The sequence below is a fragment of the Dermacentor andersoni genome, chromosome 4, assembly GCF_023375885.2.
Source record: "Dermacentor andersoni chromosome 4, qqDerAnde1_hic_scaffold, whole genome shotgun sequence".
In the NCBI taxonomy this organism is placed as follows: Eukaryota; Metazoa; Arthropoda; class Arachnida; order Ixodida; family Ixodidae; genus Dermacentor; species Dermacentor andersoni.
In genome coordinates, this window is record NC_092817.1 from 9,955,331 (window position 1) to 9,976,871 (window position 21,541).

The window sequence follows — 21,541 nt, forward strand, 5'->3', positions numbered from 1 at the left end:
TGCTCTGAAGCATGTGACGAAACCACGTGACGGGCGACGGGAAAGCGGCGGGGCCTTCTCTAGAGAGTTTTAGCAGAGCGTTTACGGTCCGCTCCGCTCAGACCGGCCTATCACAACAATTGGCATGCAGCCGCTCAGCAAAACGCTACTGGGAACACTGACGCGCGTGCGCACAGCACACATAGCGGCAGCGGAACGTGAGACGCTGACCACAATCCGCTAGGAACCTGATTTAGCGGTGCGTCAGGGAGCGTGTAGTTGCTTTCGTAATCGTTTTACCGCCAAGCTGAGAGCACGTCAGTGGCATCTCTGGAAGGCGCTCTTGTTAGATAAGCGAAATCAATGCATTCTGTGCAGCCACCGGCGCGCGTGAAACGTGTGCGGAGCGGAGCGCAAGCAAACGCTCTGCTAAAACTGTCTTCTATCTCCTCGGCAGCGCTCGGCCAGCAGCATGCATTTTCGCCGTCATCCGACGGGAGCCGACCTTCTTCACCGAACGCACGCTTGAGAGAAGCACGATACCACTGCGCAAGCGCTCCGCCACGTGGCCTTTTTTCATATTTCGTAGGCTTTCTTTGCAACCCGGAAAAAAAAGGACTACGTGAGAGGTATCGTACAGGAAACAATTCGAGCGGTGGTTTCTGAAGGTACTCTACAAATCTGCTTATCATACTAGGGGTCCTCAGCCAATAATTAAAAAGTTGGGTAATTAAACTTAATGAATTAGTGAGTTATGGGGAAAACAAAAAAAATGTCTGAGTTACTATGGGCTATTGCGAATAGTATGCGCTCGGTTCAATTCGCTTCCGACGCGCCTCTCATTTTTAAATTCTTGGCTCAGGCTATGTGGGACACCCTGTAGAACACTGACCCCCGTATTCACAAACCCACCTCGACTCGACCCTCCACTCGAAATGCTCCTTGAGTGCGGTGGTTTTTCGTTTCACAAATCGCCCTCCACTCTAAACGCGCCTTGAGTGAAGGAAAGCTCGAGCGCTTTACTCGAGAATGTCAAGGTAGCCTCACAGCTACCTTGAATCGCTCCTTGAGAGAAGTTAGTTCGTAAACATGGCGGCCTTGTTATCTGTCGCTCGCCTCGTCAGCTTTTTCGGGTGGACGCCGGTTGCCTCTGTAGCTTTTCTTTAGTTAACGATGCTACGTATTTTCGAAGGCTTCGTTTTTGGGACCGGTGAAATCCTCTGGAGCGCTTCGGCAACGGAATTATTCCAATGCGGCGCCGAGACAGATCGGCCGTCCTGTCAGGAAGACTGTGAGCTGGTGCAGTGACTGTCGTATTACTCCTGGCATGACCCAGCTGTTGATCTGCATCCAGGTATTCTTCGCGCGAGTGCTCCAGAACTACTACTGGCGCCAGAGCATTTACGTGTTACTCGCGGCTGATCGTACAAGGCCGCATCAGTTCAAGCACGGCACGATACATAACTGTGGCGGACGTAAAACCTATGGAAAGAAAACGACGAAGATTCCTGTGATTAGTGCGTGTATTGCCTGTGTATGTGTATTGCTTGTGCAAGCGCCGGCAGTCGCCCGCGTTCGCGCGGTTTGCACTAGGGTAGATCGTCACTGACTGCGCTAATCAAGGACGGCGAAGCACACCGCAGCAAGGCGATCATCTCTATAAACGAGCAGGTGCGCTCACTTAATCTTTTTTGAATATTTCTTTAATTCCATGCAGCTAGTTGCGCTAGGGAAAACAAAATATTGTACTGTAATTTTGGATGCAGCGTGTGCAGTTGGTAGAAATTGAAGTCGTAACCAATAATTATGTGAGCCTTGCTTCAAAATGTTCAGTTTAATTAGCTTATCATGCCAATGAACATCTGAGCAAAACGAGGAAGTAACCAGTTATGAAAGGGCATTCAGAATTATACCTTCTTGTATACACAAGTGAATGGAATGTTTTATTTGAGTAAAACTAATAAAAATACGACAGGGCATACTTTTTGCACATCACATTATTTTTTATTGTGATAAAGAAAGCTTTAGCAGTGCAGTGACAGCTCCTAGTACAGACATTGCTAGCAAGTGGTAGCAGATATATCTCGCATATCTTTGTTGCGAACATTCCAGCTTTCAAGAGGGTTCATTATGTAAGTGCTCGATCGCTGTATGTCGGTATGGATACGCAAGCGCCAAACCAGCTGAAAAATGTTCTTGCAAATATAAATAAAGAGAGTATGAGCTCACTATAGTAAAAAATTCGTGCTCTAGAACACAAAATCCTTAAACGAATTTAATTAGCAGTAAAAGTAAACTAAAGAAAACAAACTACCTAAGCTTCTTGTCATGCGCCTTAACACCATTGTATATTTATCACCAACCCCCTTATGCAGGAACCAGGCTACCAATACAACCACGCAGAGCAGCTGCCTTTCCAAGTGTGCTGTGTTTGATGCGCTTGCATTGGTGTGCGAGTGAAGAGCTCCAGTTAATATGTCCCGCTGCACTACAATAGTTGTCGCAATATTCTGGCTGACTTCTATCCTACAGCATCTGACACCCTATCAGCTCAAACAACACCACTAAAAGCAGTTTGACTGCATGCATTTGCCTTCATAGACACGTTGTGGCTGAAGTGATTGTATTTGTTATCCAGGTTGTTTTCTTCAGCCATATTTATTAAAATAGTATGTACGCCTTAATAAATTCTGGTCAATCCAAGTGCCAAATTTTTTCTAAAACAACTTAACATAATGCTCGTCTTTTTGTACTTTGATAGTATGCAAATACAGCGTGAACTCTGATCTTGCAAACAGAAGCAGTAGTATTGTTTACAAATATATTCTAGAATAAAACTCCACCTGTATTCTAGACAGTAGCCTGTAGGGTGTGGGCACCCGACGGCGTGTAATGGTAAACCTGTCACAATGACGACCCTGAAAAATACAGTAAAGAGTGCATCACTACCATTACTTCGGACAAGCTGCGATTAACCATAATATTATGGAATATTTCTTAATATACACTAGCTCATGCTAAAGCAGCTTCAGCATACTAAAATGCTGGCTACAAATGCTACGAAACTGCTGCATCCCAAATTGTGGGCAGCAAAAAAGCTCACATCGCAATCGCAACCCATCGTGGGCAACTGATGACTTCGCACACCATAATCACGAATATATTGTCTCCAAGACAAGTTTGTATGACAGTTGAACAGGAATAAAATATGCATTTCATTTCAATATGGGACAGCTGTTTCATGTTTGTGGTTCGAAATAACGCAGTGTCTATTTCGCCATTTTGTCAATGTAGGGAGCCGTAACATCAATATTGTTACAAAGTTGATGAAAATAAGCACAGACTAATTACCGAGTAGGTTAGTCAAGTACTTCTTGAGCACCTAGTTTCTTTCAGGGAAGCGGGCTGGTGTAATTCCAACAAGGAAGGCACCGCATCTATCAATGCTTTCAGGTCTGCCACAAGCCTTGCTGTGCAGCACAGACATTGAGTTTTTCATCAACTGGTCCTTCCAAAGCCCACATCCTGCACCAGAATGCCGAAAGGTTTATGTACACTGGGCGTTCGCACGCTAAGTAAAATCAGTGTGCCTAAGCAACGGAAATGAAAAGACATAGCACAACTAAAAAAATGTGGCCACAGCGTGAGCTTAAAGCACAGTTTATGGAACATGCATCAGATGCTACCACATAGCACATCGAAGGAGGTAGGGAGAAAAAACACTAATGCTGGTGATTAACTACTAACAAGTGAATTTTCGGAAGATTAAAACATTGCGTAGCGTGTATGTGAAGTGACGAAGCACTGGAAATGCAGGCACCAGTGCTGGTTCATTGACTATGTGTGCTAAAATTTGAACAAACTGACTAACCACCATGGTTTCTAAATTAAAGTACAGGACACAAAAACGCTTTTCTTCAACCTGCCGAAGAAGAAGTATTTTAATGATTGGAAAACGTAGAGAGGTCGGCCGGATAATCGAGCATCTGGTCTGCTACTCTACCTAAGGGAAGGGGAAGAGGGGAAGAAAAAGGGTCACAATGGGGGATGATAATGGGAGGAACGAGGTGAAGGACACATTGTCTCTGTCGTCTGCCAACTCTGTGGCCATGCGCCTAGCAAGAGGTCCTCCGACAGTGGTCCATTGTGTAAATGCCGATGTTACGCACACAACCATATGCATTCTGCCACATGTATACTATGACGGCTTCTCCTTAATACTGAAAGATTTCATACGCGATACCGGTATGATCGTTGGACCTAGGCGCCGATAGGTAAATTCTGCACTTTTGTTTAAAAGCAGAACCAATAACAGACTGTCAGGCCGAATCTCCCACAAGCTCCGATTAGTGCCACAATATGCTGCCACAAATATGCTTCAGCTGCTAATGCCCGTAACATGAACACTCATGCTTGAGCACATTGGAAAAGTTTTATCGACAGCAACCTCGCGAAAACCACATCAACATAATGTGCTTCTATGCAAAAATGGTTCACTTACCGGTATTTTCTGTCCTCTTGTTGCTTTCAGCAAACTTTCAGCACTCGGTCTTGAATCTTGAAGGTAAACAAAGCTGCTCATCGGCCGTTCCATCTGTGGCCGCCTTCAAAGTCAATTCGCCTCGGTCACCATACACACACGGACAAAATCATCCATAATAACCGCGATTAACATCCGCAATGTGAACCACCAACGAATCACTTTGAAACAAAGAACAGCGGACAATTCCGGGCGCAAATTTTCTTGCTTTTCAGCCATGCGCCATGCTCTCAGCTGTTGGGGTGCGATTGTTGCCAGACCTCAAACACAGCTCCCGCTTGATCTATCAGTCGAATGCTCACAGTGGCAGCGTTACCGAGCTGAAGTTGTGCATTGCGCCATGTAGTCGTTTGATTAGGAAGACGAATTAACGGAAAAACATATTTATCTTAAATAATTGTACTTTTGATAAGCAAATTTAGGAATAGTCTCGATGTCAGACGCTTTTCTCGGCCGGTGCACTTCACTCGAGTCAAGGGCGCATTTTCAAGGCGTTCCTTGGCGGAGGAAAGGTGGAGTAGGGTTCATGAAACGCAACGGCTCCTTGAGTGAAGTAGGCCCCGTCGCCACGACTTCGCTGAGTCGAGGAGAAGCTTCAAGTGAAGGCGTGTTTAAGAATACGGGGGTGACAGCCCAAGTTCTATTAGTCATATCATAAGAAGCCAACAAACAAAGACAACAAGCACAGCATCGCACGCGTAAAGAAGACGTGGGCTCGTGCCCCACCTGCGGCCAGCTTTTTTTTTTTTCATCCACTTTCATTTCCATTAATTTAAAATTTTTTTTTTTGAAGTTCAACTAATACGTCAATCCAATTTCGCCTATTCTGTCCTTTGCGTCTTGTTATGATATGAACTATATATATATATATATATATATATATATATATATATATATATATATATATATATATATATATATATATATATATATATATATATATATATGGCTGGCGTCTAGAAAGCTAGTCTGCCCTCCCCCCAGGACAAATGAAAAGTTTCCGCCCATGTCAGCCAGGTTCGATCAGTAGCACTGGCATTGTGTTTCTCCGCAAGAGATCGCAGTTTCGATTGCCGGCAGTGGAGGTGGTCGCATTCTAATTGGGACTCGTGCACCCTGTTTATATTTATATTAAGGAGCCCCAGGAGGCGGTAACTGGTCTTGTGCTCCACACTCTCGCGTCCATCATAGCCTGTCAGTTGCGTTGAGACGCTAAACGATTTAATCGTAAATTAACTTTTGAAGAAGAAATTCCGTAAGATTTTTCTCGAATAAAGCATTACTTATTCTGGCCTGGTTGTACTCGGGGCATACAAGTGTTGTGTGCCGACATTTGTGCAGGGCTCATGACTCTCTTCGTGAGGCTACACCGTGTTCCGATTGCGAAATGCAATGGCGAGAATGGAAGACAGATTATGGCATGTATTCACAAAAAGATCCTACACTGTAGTTGTTCGTAAGAGAAAGTTCGGGCATCCTGGACAATTTTAACGCTGGAAATATTACGACGGAATGTCACCGGCTAGTGGCAAATATTATTATGACAGAAAACCTTTTTGCATGCAGTCCTAGGTCCTTGAGCCATTTAGTTTCCGCGCAAATATTTTCTTTTTCTGATGCCATCTCCGCATCTCCAACTCACTACGCAGACGTATTTCACGGCAATGGGGGCAAGGAAACCTGTTATTTATTTCATTTTTCCCGTTATAGCTGTGTATGCACACGTATGTTCGCCGTACAATACGTATGCACTACCTGCTCTCCTCGTCCGGTCTCAGCCGTGAACAACAAGTCCCAGGATACAGTGAGATGACTATACTTGCGTTTCGCCTATAAGTACTGCTGATATTAGGTGCTTAGTGATTATTATTATTATTATTATTTGATTCGAAAACATATATACACTTGACAGGAAAGGAAAAGCAAGGAGGAGGCTGGCAACTGCCACCGAAAGGAGCGCGACGCCTGCCTACTCTTCGGAAAGGAGAAGACAGAAACGTAGAAATGGAAGATAGGAAGAAAGGCAGGAAAGAGGAAGGAAAGAGCAAGGTGACAAATCTCAAAGAATTAAGCAGAACACACACAGTACAGGTCGCACGCCGCAGGACCGGTCACGCTAATAAAGAATGTCAAAATAGAAGAAATAGTCTCTGAGGTCCTGTCATCTGACAACAAATATAAGCTACAGACGTGGACCCTAAGTTAGTTACTTCTAGAAAAGTAAGAAGAGCGCGGTGAGCCTGATCGCGTCGAGACGCACAACCACTGAGGTGAAAACATTCGTCAAATGTCGTATACACCGCAGGCCAAGGCGATGATAGTCCCTCACTAGTGACGTGCGCGGCGCAATGAAAGCCGGACACTCCAATATATCAGGTGATGCCGAAGTGTCTCGCGGCAACTGCAAGACGTGCACGATGGACTGGTCACACGTCCTTGTCGCTATAAGCGTTCGCACACGCTCACACAGCCAACCCTTGGCTTGAGTATAGTTGTGCTCTAGCGCGACGAGACAAGCCTCGTCCGCGAACACGTTTGATTAGTGCGACTTTTGCGCTTTGTAGACATGGGGCCGTATAACGTAAAACTATTCCAATATGTTTCTATTCCAATTTTCTGACGTCAAATTTGCGTAACCACCAACGCAAGCACCGGGCGGTTACCCGCAGGGTTGTCTGAACAGACCAATCAAACCCTCTCCTCGTTCATAGGAGGTCACTTTTGTTTGCTTGAAAAACGAATAACATTGCCTACACTGAGCGGCTTGTCGTATCTAATTGGCTGACAAGAGGCGAGGAGAACGTTTAAGTGGAGAGGGATTCGATTGGGCCGAGCCACTGCATTGAAAATCGATAACCGGATGAAGAGGGTGGTGCGGGCGTCTACGATTGGTCGGCTTTCCCTCACTTAGCTTGCGATGGCTGGTCGAAAATCGCGGCGGCATGCAACGGAAGCTCAAGAATGACGCTAGAACGGACCCTCAGCAAAGAAGAGTTGGCAGAATGAGGGGGTAAACGTGCCGAAAGTGCTCGAAAACGTTACACGGCCACGCAAGAAGTTTTATTATACGCAAATACACCCATGCTCTCCGGCAGGTGCGAGTAGCCAGGGTCTGAGCGATCGGCGGCAGCCATCTTCTATTCCTTTCGGAACGGGGCTGCCTGCGGCTATTCCGAAGAAAATTCAGTTTTGTTCGGCATATGAATGCATCTTTATCGCGTACACGTCACTTTGACGCGGTGAGTTCTTGCGGTTTTGTGACGTCGCGCGACAGGCAGGTGAAGTGGGTGCAGCCCGAAAACTTTTTACCAATAGCCGAGGGCTATGGCGAAAAGGGGTCGAATCAGAAATAACTGTTTTTCTTTTTTCATTCAAATGATGCATAATCAGTGTGTACAAATCATATCAGATGGGGAGGTATGGCGGTTTTCGTGACGTCACGTGACAGACAGGTGCAGTGGGGGTGGTCTAAAAAAGTTTTTGACCAATCGTGGAGGGCTGATAGCAGAATTGGAATAGAAAAGTTTGGAATAGTCTTACGTTATAGCGCCCATGGTGTAGACTGAGAAGAAGGACAATGAAGTTAAGCTACAGAATACAATATGTTTAAAGCCAGCAATGCAAATACAGAAGCCCAATTCTGTCCAACCGCGATACGTTCGGCTGGAAAGGTTCTCGTGGCCAACTGGTCATGCGTCGTATGTGTCACCTTGCCGAAGATTCCGTATTCCATACAATGCAAACATCCAAGCTGCAAACATCATGGGGATATTGTGGGATTTTAGTTCTCTCCAATTCAAATGTGGGCCAATTGAAAGAAAATTCTGAGCTATCTCCGCATAAAAGTGATGACGCCGGTTGAGAATGAACTTGCAACGCATGTTGTCAAAGATAAGTAAAAGCATTGCATTTCTTCTTGTTCCTTTAAAACTATTTTGCGGGTGCGTCCGCCTCTGTCACCGATGAAATCAACGTGCAGATTGGCCTACAGAAGCTTGCCTTGTAAATACGCCATCAATCTCGTGCCCCGCCTCTCTCATGTTCTTTCACCCGTATATGTGCACCTGGGATGAGCATTACGCCGTTAAATAGCACGTTTTAATAGACACTCAGGTGCATTGAAGGGTCGCCGAACTTAATTCTCCGCCTAATTCTCCTCCAGAATTTAATCTCCAAGAGCATCAGTTTAGTACAGAGTTAAGATTGCCACATACGAAAGGTGAGGCCAAACTACCATCCACCTCGCATTGAACTCTCGTAGATGATAGAAAAACAGTATCATGTCCAGACAATGCCAATAGATTTGTGTTCCGTACTTCGATGGCGTCACTTGGTTGTTACCTTGTTTTCTAGTCTTCTTAATTATGTTTTATAATGACATGCTCTGATTTTTAAAGATGTTTGAGGAATCGACCTTTAATTAAGTAATCGCTGGTGTTGTGCTGCTTGCCATCGCTGTCGTCTTTACTGTGCTATCTATAGTTGCATCAAGAACCCATTGACAGGCAATCATTTAGCACCATTAGCGGCACTAAATAGATGCCGTATAATTAAGAACGTGTCCGTGGCCTAATGGTCACAGTATCAGGCTTATGTGCTAGATGTCCTCTCTTCGTATCCGGCCGTTGGATAATTTTGCATAATTTCGACACAAAGCCGAAACAACGAATCCAATAGCAACATGTTCAAGTACTGCACGAAGTAAGGCCCGTAGCTTCATTGGCAGTGTGAATTGCGGCAAACACAAGCTGTCTGAGTAAACGCGCGCGGCGTGCGCAGACGCGCACGGACAGAAAGAGACTCGGCCACCGTGAGCGGCATTGTCGGCGTGCTCGCCCTCGAGTTGCCGCGCTGCTCGCGGCGGGCAACCTCTCGAGGGCGTCGTGTCGCTTGGTCACGGCCCCCCGCCGCGTCTGGGCGCCGCCGGCGTTGAGTCGCGTCGTGCGCCGCCCACGCGGCAGCTCGTTCTTTCCTGCGTCCAGACCGCAGAGTGGTCTTGGCGCCGCATGCGGGCCATCCTTGCTTCAGTGCGACGAGCTTCTCGGCTGGCGTTCCCGCATTTAACACGGGGACGAGTGTTTGCGCGATGTGAGGGAAGCGGTGCTTCGCTGCAGAAATCCCGCACTGACAGGTACCACCATGGCTACTACGAGTGGGAAAACTATGGCACAAGTTGGCAGGCCCTTCATCGCTGGTACAATTCGTTCCAGCAAGCAAGGCTGTCCAACCTGAGGCCTCAAATACAGCCGTACCTGTGCATCAGACTGTGCGACTGGAACACGAACACGCCTAGACATGTTGCGCTATCTGCGGTTCAAATTTTTACGCAAAGGGAGAGCTTACGGTTAGTGGGAGGAAGGCTCTTCACAAAACGTAATAAAACTAAAGAAATCAGTTTATTTATGTATAATTATCGACGACGGCGAAAGATCATATGAAGTGTTCATATCAATGCTATTGCAATCAAAAGCTCCAAGTGTGTCAACGCGCTGGCTTGCTAATGGGCAATGCTCGAGAATGTTATATTCCGCCTGCTACGGCTTGTGCCCGTGATCTAATGGTTCGAGCTTCGGGCTACCGTGCTACCGGTCCTCTGTTCGAATCCTGCCTCGAAGATGTTCTTTGTTTATTTGTGAAATATACTATACACATATTATATATGTGTATAGGGAACATATATGTGAACGTATATGTGAGGGAACAAACGCGAGTTAATGATATCTTAGTTGAAATCAAGAAAAAGAAATGGGCATGGTCAGGACACGTAATGAGGAGGGAAGATAACCGATGGTCATTAAGAGGAAGCTTTAGCTCTGGTGCTCCTATCTAAATACATGTAAAAGGAGAATTCGTTTTTCTTGGCAACCACAACACCAAATTTGACGGGATTTGTTGCATTTAAAAGAAAAGCTTAAAATCTAGTGACTGTTGGTTTCGGATTTTTGATTTAGGTCGTCAATTTTTTATTAAAAATTGGCAAAAATCGCAAATTTTCAGAAAACGAAACTATCAAGTTTACAACTCCGTAAGTCAGCAAGAATAGGTGATATCGCAATTCTATGAATTGTACCTAATAGTACATCTAAAGCGGACAAATTTGACATTTTATACATGAATCTCAAAATTTATTAATCTGTAATTACAACTTTTGCAGAACCCTCGTAAACAACGTAACAAACTCACGTAAGATGTAAAATGACATATTAAATTTGTCCGCTTTGAATGATCTAGTGGATGCCGTTTACAGAACCACGATATCTATTCTTGATGCAGAGCTATTAGTTTGTAAACTTCGTGCTTCTATATTTTTCAAACTTCTGAATTTTTGAAAATCTTTTTAACAAAATTCAAGTCCTAAATCGAAATTCCGCTTGCAACAGTCACTAGAATTTAACTTTCTGTCTCAAAAGCAACAAATTTCATTAAAATCGGTGCACGGGTTATCTCAGAAAAACGTTTTTGCGTTTTTACATGTATTTGAATAGGCCGCGTCGGAGTTGGGCCCGAGCTAAAGCTTCCTCTTAAGAGTTACGGAATGGATTCCAAGGGAAGAAAAGCGTAGCAGAGGGCGGCAGAAAGTTAGGTGGGCGGATGAGATTAAGAAGTTTGCAGGGACAACATGGCTACAATTAGTACATGACCGGGGTAGTTGGAGAAGTATGTGAGAGGCCTTTGCCCTGCAGTGGGCATAACCAGGCTGATGATGATGATGATCATGATGATGATATGTGTATATATATTCTAAACCTCACGGCGACCAGTGGTCCCAAGAGCCCATAGGGGCCCGCGGTAAGAGGCTACAGACATACTCGATACGGAAAAGTGGTGGTAACTCGTTAAGAAAGGCTTTTTCTTTAATAGTAGTTTGAGTGGTGTTCTGACCACGAAAGAAGAGAACATGCAGTTAAGTTAAATGTGAATAGCAGATTGGATGAGAGGGTGGCGCTTTGTTCGTTACTATACGTCGTTGCCATTTTGAATTGTGGCGACACCGTGCGAAGATGCCCGGTAAGTCTTGTCCTCGAAGATGGGTCTTGCGTGAAGTTCGTCAATAGACATATATATGGCAATGCCCTTAAACCATGATGACAGCTAGGCGTACGAAACTTATGGAGGAATAAGAATTAGCAAGGCAAGGGTAAAATAAGTGCAGTGACTGTGAAACAATGTAAGTCCTATTTCGCCAGCAATAAAAAAGAAAGATTAAAATTTCCTATCGTCCTCTCCTGTGTGAGTATAAAGTCTCGCCCTGCGCTTTCAATCGCCTTCCTCGAGCCTGAGCGCAATTTCGTGAACTGCCTACCTATCTGCTATCTCTGAACTTTTGTTGCATTTAAGCCTGTCGGATTCACCTACAATTTACTTCAACTCGTTGAAGCTATGTCGTTCCTTCATGCTCATTTATTTTTCTTGCAGACAAGCAAATTGAAAGCCGAGGCACGTTTGGAAGCCCTGAGAGAAGGTGGAGGTGGGTACTTTTCCTTTCTTAATTTCAGTGGGCTTCCTTTCGTTTGGTTGCCTTTTTGTTTCGTATTTCCGTATACGTCTTCTTTCCCCCGGTTTGTTTGCGTCTTAGCCGCCGAGCGAATTCTCTCTGCTGGCGGATGCGCGCAGGCGGTCTTTCAGAGGACGCTCCATCGATCGGCTCCAATGTGCAGCTCATTCCGTTTTCCTCCAAGCAGTGCAACAGCCGAGCAGAGAGTTGCGAACGCGGGCGAGACACGCGCGCTACACTTTTGCCGAGATAAGTCGCGCGCCGACTCGCTTAACCGCTGTCGGCCAGTCTGTGGCCCGGTTCTGCCCTGAAGAAGCACCGGAGAAACGTGACTTTTTGTCTCGAACGGCGGCAGCCGCCGACAGAACCCCGGCAGCCGGTATGGCTGCCTTCCACGAGAAGAGAAACGCGAATGAATTCCCAGCGTGAAACCCGTTCGTTCGCTCGTCTCCCGGACTTCGACGCGCCCTGAAGCCGAGACGAGGGAGAGGCCGCCGGACGGGGCGGAAGACCGCGAGCTGTAGGCGAAAACGGCGCGGCCCCGAGATTGATGGCTGCGCGGTTCCCACAAGAGCGCCCGAGTGCGCGCGTCTTGCTCCTCGGGGAGACGACGTTGCCAGAAAACTCGCCGCCGCCGCTCAACAGATGGCGCCGCGGAGAACATTACCCCCTTGTCGCATCAACAAAGGCAGACAGAGAAAAAGTGTCAGACTATCTGCTCCCGTTCCCCTTCTCTCTCTCTCTCTTCCTGCGTCGATGAACTGAGCACCACCTTCAGTCTTCCACATTTCTTACAATGAATCGCACCATTGTGTGCCCGTGTGTGCCACTGTGCGTCCGTGCGTATGAGAGAGAGAGAGAGAGAGAGACGGCGCACGCTTGCGCGATAAATTCGCCGGAAGCGAAAGACTTGAACAAAATGCGGACTGGTCTCCCACTGCGAATGCCAATGAGTTGCGCGCACGCGTGGAAGTAGGCGAGCAGAGCCGTCACAATTAACTCTCCCCGTGTCTCACGCGCACCCTCTTGTTAGCAGCTGCTGCCGCTTGTTTCTCCGCTACTCGTTGAAACGAGGCAGATATACCACTGCCTCCGCGCCACTGCTCACTTTCACCCGCGCTGCGGTTATTTCTTCGCCACGGGCGACGAGGAGGCGATACTCCGAGCATAACGCGAAGGAAGGCCACGCACGCACACCTGCGCTGTTTTGTTCACCAAGCGGAATCCAAAGGCGCCTGGATTCACGCGCGTTTTTGGGAACGCCCTTCCTTCATTCGTAATAATTTAGCCAATGACAGGTACGGTTCAAGGGAGCCAGAAATGTTGGCTCTGATACATGTTGGCCTCCCCGTTACTACAATTCCTCGATGAAAAACGCGTTGATATCAGATTATACACTGACCGCGCATAATAAGTTGCAAAACATAATTTTATGAATTGTGGCAACTATGTACTTGACGTAAGCTGCGTGAAAGAGGGAAAATAGTTGCACAACAACTGAAAGAAAGTCATCGGGGAAGGCCTCGAGACCGTAATTGTACAGATAGAGAGGTTTTTCGCTATTAGCAGACGACTTCAGTAAAATCAAGATCAAGATTTGAACTGTTGACGAGGCTAACTTGCGAGAAACATTAGTCGTCGGTGACTGCGCAATCGAATGGCGAGAGAGACGCGGAGTCTGCCACAGCCGCGGTGCCAGCCAGACTTGCACCACAGCGGTGGAAGCACACGGGTTCGTCTGTCGCGCAGTCTCGTACCAACTGCTATTCTTCTTAGCGGTACCCGTTTTATCGTCCTTTATTCACTTCAGCGTAGCAAACCTAAATCCATTCTCGAAGTCTGCGATGTTTCGCAATTTTTTATTGGTTCTCGCTCTGAGAAAGTCGAATAACGCAGGCCTGAAGAAAGCTCAGCGCGAAGGTCTGCGTTGTAAAGCGGCGACTGAAGGTCTGTAAAACGCAGGAAATGCTGTATCGGACCGATATCGTCCATTTCAGAAACAACAAATACCACTGAGATTTCATACTCCCGCTAATACGAAATACCAGCAAGGTTCAACGCCTTGGTGAAGGCAGATCGTGTGTCGTCGAAAGTGTCCCCTCACTCGATCTCTACGACGGTGCTTTCCCATTCAGTCCGCATAGAATGTCGCCGCGGTTTCGTAGACCACGCCTTAAACAGTGGTCGCTGACGAATCCCTAAGAACCAGTCTTGGCTCAATGTCAAACAAACCGTCGTGTCCGACCGGGTATACGACCACCTCGCGTCGAAGGCGAGATGCTTAGAGGCAGGACATGAGCGGTGCATCCGGGTCGGGGGGCAGGCTGCCTTATCGCATCCTTGGCGGTCTGACACGAGCATTTGAGAGCTTCTCCCTTCGCGAGCCGATTGCACCATGCGGATTGACCGTTCTTTAAATCCGAGCGCGTCCGCGTTGCTTTTACGACCGGGCAGGTTTCTGCACACAGTCAGTGTGCGTGTTCTTGCCCTCGTCAAGATTCGAGCCGGGAAGCGAGCGTCATTAGGTGACCTCGTTATTTTGAAATTCTCTACGACCGTCACCAATTCTCATCGGGTGGCAAAGGACTTGAAAGGGAGCTAAGCGCTGTCGCTTCAGGATTCCTACTTTCCTCATTTCTTTTATTTCCCTCTACAAATCGTGTGTGCATTGGAGTAATCGGTCTCATTGAGTTGAAAGTTTGTTTGCGTGACTCAAGATCGAGGTGACACTTTTTTAATAAACATAATATAAAAGGAGGGTTACCTGGTTCGTATCGCCAGCGAAATGCGTAGATGAAATATTGCCAAAAGCTGCCAGGCCGTGCAGTAGCTTTAGTAGCTAAGCTAACATCGAGCTCGCCTGTACTTGTAAGGAAATCAATCTGTTATGCGCTGTTATATTGCTACGGGACAGTTTACCATTTGACCAGGAGCAGGTCTATCATGCTTGAAAAGGCAAGGATGACGACGACGATGCAACCTTCCGTGGGCTGTTTTTTCTGGGCAGTGCATATATGCCCTTGTAGATAGATCTGCATATAGTCGCTCGCGTGGCTCTTTCTACGTAACGTATTTCTACGTAACATAACGACACGAACTAAGACAGTTTTCAAACATGCATAAATTTCCCGGTGCTGTCCCCGTGCTGACACAATGTTTATAGCTGTACCATGGAAACAAGCGATGGCGAAGTCAGCCAGCAGCGCGAAATACTCGGTGAATGGCATTTACCGCATTTTTCGTTTTGCGAGAGAGCGCCAAATATAGAGAGGAGACAGTGAACGTGTGCTGGGTGGAAAGGAAAGGCAGGTGAAATTGAATTACCACGGCCCTCGGTTTTCCATAGGCGTGGAGTGACCATGAACCGCCATAGCGCTGCAACAGAATGTCCAGAAAGGAACCTAGCTTGCCGCACTTAGCTCTTGTATGAGGAGCATCTGGACCCCTGTTTACAGAAAGTTCTAACGGTATAGGGTTGTTTGTAAGAGCGAATTTCAACCAATTCTTCTGCTGGGCATCAACCGAAACCGAGGGCATCAGAAGTGCGCTTGTATTCAAATTATTAATTTAAGCTAATATAAATAAAAAGTTTGGTCTATGTGTACTACGCTAAGAATTTTACAAGTCCTATGCGCAATATGAATATAACATGCATCTCGTGCCATGCATCGTGAGCCTACACAATCTAATGTCATAGAAACTGCCTAACTAAAAACGTCACACCTTCTTTTCTGAATAACTGCTCTCCGTGCGAAACGGACACCGTTTCCTTCTCGATTTCCGTACGGAATATCCTGCAATGTTTCACGAGGATTGTTCTCAAAAGCGTCTTCAAAATGAGCAAGAACAGCTGTTACTTATTCGGCGCTCGGTTTCTCATACCTTTCTTTCTACATCTAGAGCGTACTTCATGAAGATTGCGTGGCGTCTCGCTCGTATGACCATCACGTTCCTGCGTACGAAAAGGGAAATTCACCACGGAACCCGCTGCCTCAGCATTCGAGTCCGTGTGCCAGTGCCACGTGATCCGTCGTCGCGCAGCCGTCGCCGTCGCTGTTGTCGTCGTCTTGCGGCCACTCACCTCTGTTTCGACACAAGAAAGCATTTGTTCGGGGCCAACTCCGATGCCGCCTATTCAAGTACCGGGAAAGATGAATTCTAGTGACTGCAGCAAGCAAAATATTGATACATGCACATTGCGTGTTTCTTGTGGCCCATGCACGCGGGCGCCCCGACGAAGACGACGGACGCTCTCGAGCTGTCGGCTGAACTGGCCAACGCTGCATTATCCTTTGTAAATATACTTTGTAAATAGTCTCGAGTTCTGAATGCTTCGTTCGAGTAACAATATTTATTTTAGCCTTGTAAATTTTACAAGAAGTTTCATAAGTTAACTCGTTTCAAAAAATTTAAAAATAGAAAGCACTAGGTTACAAATCTGTAGTTCAACACAAAAATAAGATATCGTAGTTTTGTAAACTGCATCGATTAGGGCACGTCAAGCGGACGAATCTGATACAAGAATTTACAGCTTACGTGGAATTGTTACAATGTTACGAGGGTTTTGTAAAAGTTCAGCTCACCACTAGGGGTACTTTTTAAATGAGTGTATACTACATCAATTTGCTTCGCTTTAGATGTATTATTAGGTGCAGTTTACATCATTGTGATAGTCTTTAATTGTTGAGGCATGGAGTTGCAAACTTGCTAGCTTTCCTTTTAAATTTGGGAATTTTCAACAGTTGTCTTTCTTTTAAATCAATGCCTACTGGAAAATGTACTTACAATCACACGATTTTCACATTTTTTTAATGCGAAGAACTTCATCAAATTTGGTGCAATTGTTGCCGGAAAAAAACAATTTTTCCATTCCCATGTATTTGGGCTGGAGCAACCGAGCTGAATCTTCCACTCAATGCTTTCGTTTCAGTGGTCCGCTAGAGTCATTGTTTCGTTTTATTTATATTTTACGGGATATCAACCGTAGCTCGTCTGCGTGTCATGACCTTGACACGATGGGCGTGGAATGACGCATAGCTAAATGTGTGCGTATTTGTTGCGTCTCGCGTAGGAACAAAGCATAACTTTGATATGTAGGGTGGTCCTTTTTATTTTTCACTCAAAACTGCATACACTTCGCAAGACATGCGTTGCCTACTCCACTCTTAAGAAACGATGAAAGACTACAAGCCACTCACGTACACGTAACTTCCGCCCGCAAAATAACTGCATTGTCTTGGCGCGTAGCTCCGACCAGCTCTGGCGAGCAGAACCGACATTCCTGACTGGGGTTGCTGCGCCTCACATTCACTGTTCGGCCCTTTATGTCGAGCTGGTCATTCGTTGTCCGAGATTAGCTACGAAGACAAACAGCGTGCGTGGCACTAAGAACATGTTTGCGCACGACTCCGCTGGTTGGCCGATAGGGTCTCGGCCCGTGGGAAGGTCTGCAGGTGCGCCGCGCGCCACCGCCGCAGCCGACGCGCGCCGACCGCTGTTGGCGGCGACGGTACGGAGCGTCGCAGCCGCCTGAGTTCATTATCGGATGTGTCTCGCGTGCAGACGCGAGCCGAGTGGGACCACGCAGCGTCGCGTGAGCTCTCTGCCCAGTTGCGTGCACAATGTTTGGGGTGCAAATGCGGCGGACAATAGTGGCAGAAAGTGACCACTTCGCTGCTCTGGTGGTGCTTTCGCCATTGGCTGCCCCTGTCAGGCTTTTCTTTTTATTTTCCGTCTTTCTCTATCTCCTTGTGCTGTCCGCTGCCCAGGACCACACAGTTCGTAGTGACTGCCCAATGCCAGTCCGCTACGCGAAATTTCAGGCACGTGCATGGGGAACACTATAATACCCGCTGTGCCAGCCATTTTAACTGCAAAAGAATATATATATATATATAATACACAATACGATGCAGACAACGAAATGTAAATATGTAGATGTGGTAGGCTGCTCCATTACTTCTCTTATGAAAGATTTGGCTATTGCGTACTATTCTACGTCCATGCGAGTAAAAACACTGCTCGCAACGCGATTGCACCGTCCATTATGCGCAACTTTGCGCGTTTTGCAGACTGCAAGAAGGTCAATAAAAGAAAGTGCAAACGGCCCAGAACTGAAGTTGCGTGTCGGGTAATAAGTCTTTTTTAATGTTCGCCGGCTCGTCATGGCACCCCAAAATGTTCTCGAAACCGACCAAAGCTGATGTGGCATTCGCAGCGAGAAAACTGATCGGCGATAGAGAGAGATGAAATCTTTTCCACTCTCTCGATCGACCGCCGCCAGCAGTATCTGACGCCTCGAGTGCGCTGTACGCAACCGGCGAGGCAAACACGTGGCCCGCACAGTGACTGTGCTGCTGACAGGCGCCGGTAGACAGTGATGGATCACGGATGGCGACCGTGCCGGTCTGTACCGTTTGATGTCGACCGTCCACGCTGTAATGGCCCGCCGTCGGGAGGAGGGTCGACGGCGGGGGTCGAAGCGCAACATCGGCGTCTGGTAACGCTGCGCGTTTCTTTCTTTATTTTCTGACGCTGCTCCCGGACCGCGTACGAGGTGCCGAGATACAGGTTCGCCTGAACTGCTAGCTTTTTCTCAATGCCTGTGGGCATGACAGCAGAAGTCGAGATACCTCCGCGTCTGAGCTTCGACAAACAAGTCAACCGAAAGAGCAAGTAGAAGAGCAGCAGACAAGCAAACAAACTAGGACAAGCAAATAAATTAGGAAGACAAGTAGAACAAATATTGGAAAGATAAGTGAATAAATAAACGAAGCAAATGATAAATAAATAAATAATTAACTACCAAAGCGTTCAGTTTGAATGTCACGCTCTTTGGAAGCAACATTTCCTAATAGTCGTCGCGTCGAGAGCGTTTCTAGCCATCATATTGCTTGCGAGAGGCAAACTTCTCTGATACAAAAAGCGGTCCACACTTCGCGTTGTTGGCGGAGAGTTGCTATGTCGCTAAACGCGACAGTAAAGCGACTTCATCACAGTGCACGTCGGTGGTGCCACATGTCTCCACCGCACGTCCTTCGTACCGAAGACTACGCTATGAACTCTAAAAGCACTCGCGTATTCTTTCTTCCCTTACTTAGACATGGATACAGTTCCACCTGGACATTTGTGTTAGCCTCAGAGTTTCATGCAGCCACCATCTATGGAGCACTTCGAAAGGCACTGCGACATCACGAGGATGCCGGCTTGTGCAACGTTTGAATTGTGGTAAACGTGGGTTTGATATAAGACATAGCCGTGACTATGTCAACAAAGCTTCCCTTCAAAGCAAGGGACCCGCCGTGGTTGCTCAGTGGCTATGGTGTTAGGCTGCTGAGCACGAGGTCGCGGGATCGAATCCCGGCCACGGCGGCCGCATTTCGATGGGGGCGAAATGCGAAAACACCCGTGTACTTCATTTAGGTTCACGTTAAAGAACCCCAGGTGGTCAAAATTTCCGGAGTCCCCCACTACGGCGTGCCTCATAATCAGAAAGTGGTTTCGGCACGTAAAACCCCATAATTAAATTTTTTTTTTCAAAGCAAGGGATGCGTGCGTGCGCGTGCGTGCGCGCGTGCGCGCGCGTGTCTGTGCACTTGTCACAGGAACAAAAAGTGCGGTTCCTCTTTGGTAATAATCGACTGTGCAACTTTGCAAAAGTTTCCTAGAAGTCATTTTTTCTTAAGTTATGAAGCCATGAGGAAAAGCAACGCGACTCTCTTTTTATTTAATGATTTATTAGTTAAATGCATAGTTTGGTCGAACTAATGGTAATAACTTCAATAATTGCTAGGATGCTCTTTGATTTATTAAACTGTAGCGTGAGCAGAAGTGAGGGAAGTGTATAAACCCGTTACAACCTTGTTAAAATAGCCACATTAAATAAATTAATTAAGGGCCTAGTCTTAGGAGGGAGCTTTATCTTGGCAGCTCCTGCCTAAATGCACGGAAATGGAGAAAGTTCTCTCAGCAACCACTGCACCGAATTTGATGAGATTTGTTGTTCTTAAAAGAAAAAATTGAAATTTTGTGACAGTAGAAAGTAGTATGACGTAAAACGACTTCCTGAGGGCCTAGGTGGACCATGCATGACATTTATTTTGTAATTTTTTTCTTTGATGTGTGATTATAGCGCTGAGTGTAGAATAAGTAGATAAGTAAATAAATAAATGAATAAATAAATTAATTAATTATTAGCGCAAGAGACAAACACAGCACGAAAGAAGAATGAACCCCCTCTTTTATTGAAATGAAAATGAAAGAAAGAGATGTAGTCACCCAATAATGGTGACGGCTACCCCTTTTCGTATAGCAAAAATAATATAAAATATATGTGTAGTAAGAAAATGAAAAGAACCCACCACATTCGCCCGTTCTCCTATTGATTTTTGTGCTCCTTAGTTATGTCACCTAGGAAGCAGATTTTCTTTAAATTTATGCCGTAAATTTCTTTAAAATGCATTCTTGAGTATTGCTTAATATAAAGAAACTGAACTATCAAGTTTACGACTATGTTACTCAGCACTGACAAGATATCAAAATTCTGTAAACGGCGCCTCATATCTAGAGAAGACACAATTTATGCATTACGCACCACTTTAAGATATACACCACAAATTTATGAGTAGGACTTTTGCAAAAACCTCGTAAAATTTGTAAGAAATTCAGATAAGCTATAGATACATACACAAAGCTTACGAGCAGTAAACAGCGCTAAACAACAAGACGAAGAGAGGGACACAAACCACAGCGCTCTCTTCGTCCCCTCTCTCCCTCTCTTCGTCCTGTTGTTTATCGCTGTTTACTGCTCGTAATCATGAACGATCCAGCCCAAATGCGTACCTTTCTTTGACCGCTTTCAATGCTCTAACGGATGCAAATCATAGAACAGCGATATCTGTTTTTGGTGCAGAGTTACCGATTTACAAACTTGGAAGTTGGATGGTTTATTTTAAGTTACAATTTTCAGGAGTCTCCGTAAGACATTCCGAACACTAAATGGAAATGTTGCTTCGTACAGTCACTAGAATTTATGTTTATCTATGAAGTGCGACGAATTTCATTCAAATGGATCCAGCGGTTGTCTGCTGCAAATGCATTTCTGCGTTTTACATGCATTTGAATCGGGGAGCCCCAAGCTATAACTTCACCTTAAGTATACCGCGTCGTGTGTGTAGCCCCTCTGATGTCTGAAGGAACAGACAATTACTGTTCTTAATTCTGCGTTTTCAGAAAGAGAAAATCTACATAAAAAAACAAGCATGTTAGCTCACTATCCATTGATCGGTTGTCGTGTTACAAATGCACTTTAACAATAGGTAAGGAACCTTTTCGTGGGATATCGAGGCTAGCTAAAATGGTCCGTGGCCATGAACATTCCGGTTTTGTGCCCTGCTGTGCGAAGGGGGTAGAAAAGCTACAAGTCAGGTTGCCTCCTGTCTTTTCAACCCCGTTCACGTGGTCATTACTGTCTAAATTACACAACAGAAAGTTTTGTCTCACGCTTGCCGCAATTGCTCCCGAATTGC

At 46.1% G+C, this 21,541-nt stretch overlaps 1 protein-coding gene across 2 annotated transcripts in view; it reads left to right on the top strand.

Moving 5' to 3' along the window:
- The window catches only part of nwk (FCH and double SH3 domains nervous wreck), a 231,754-nt gene that overhangs the window by 110,288 nt on the left and 99,925 nt on the right, over positions 1-21,541 (top strand). For both annotated transcript variants that reach the window (XM_050182545.2, XM_055073377.2), the window contains exon 13: positions 11,936-11,987. In XM_050182545.2, the coding sequence (XP_050038502.1) occupies positions 11,936-11,987 (52 nt within the window). The remainder of the gene's footprint in view (positions 1-11,935; positions 11,988-21,541) is intronic.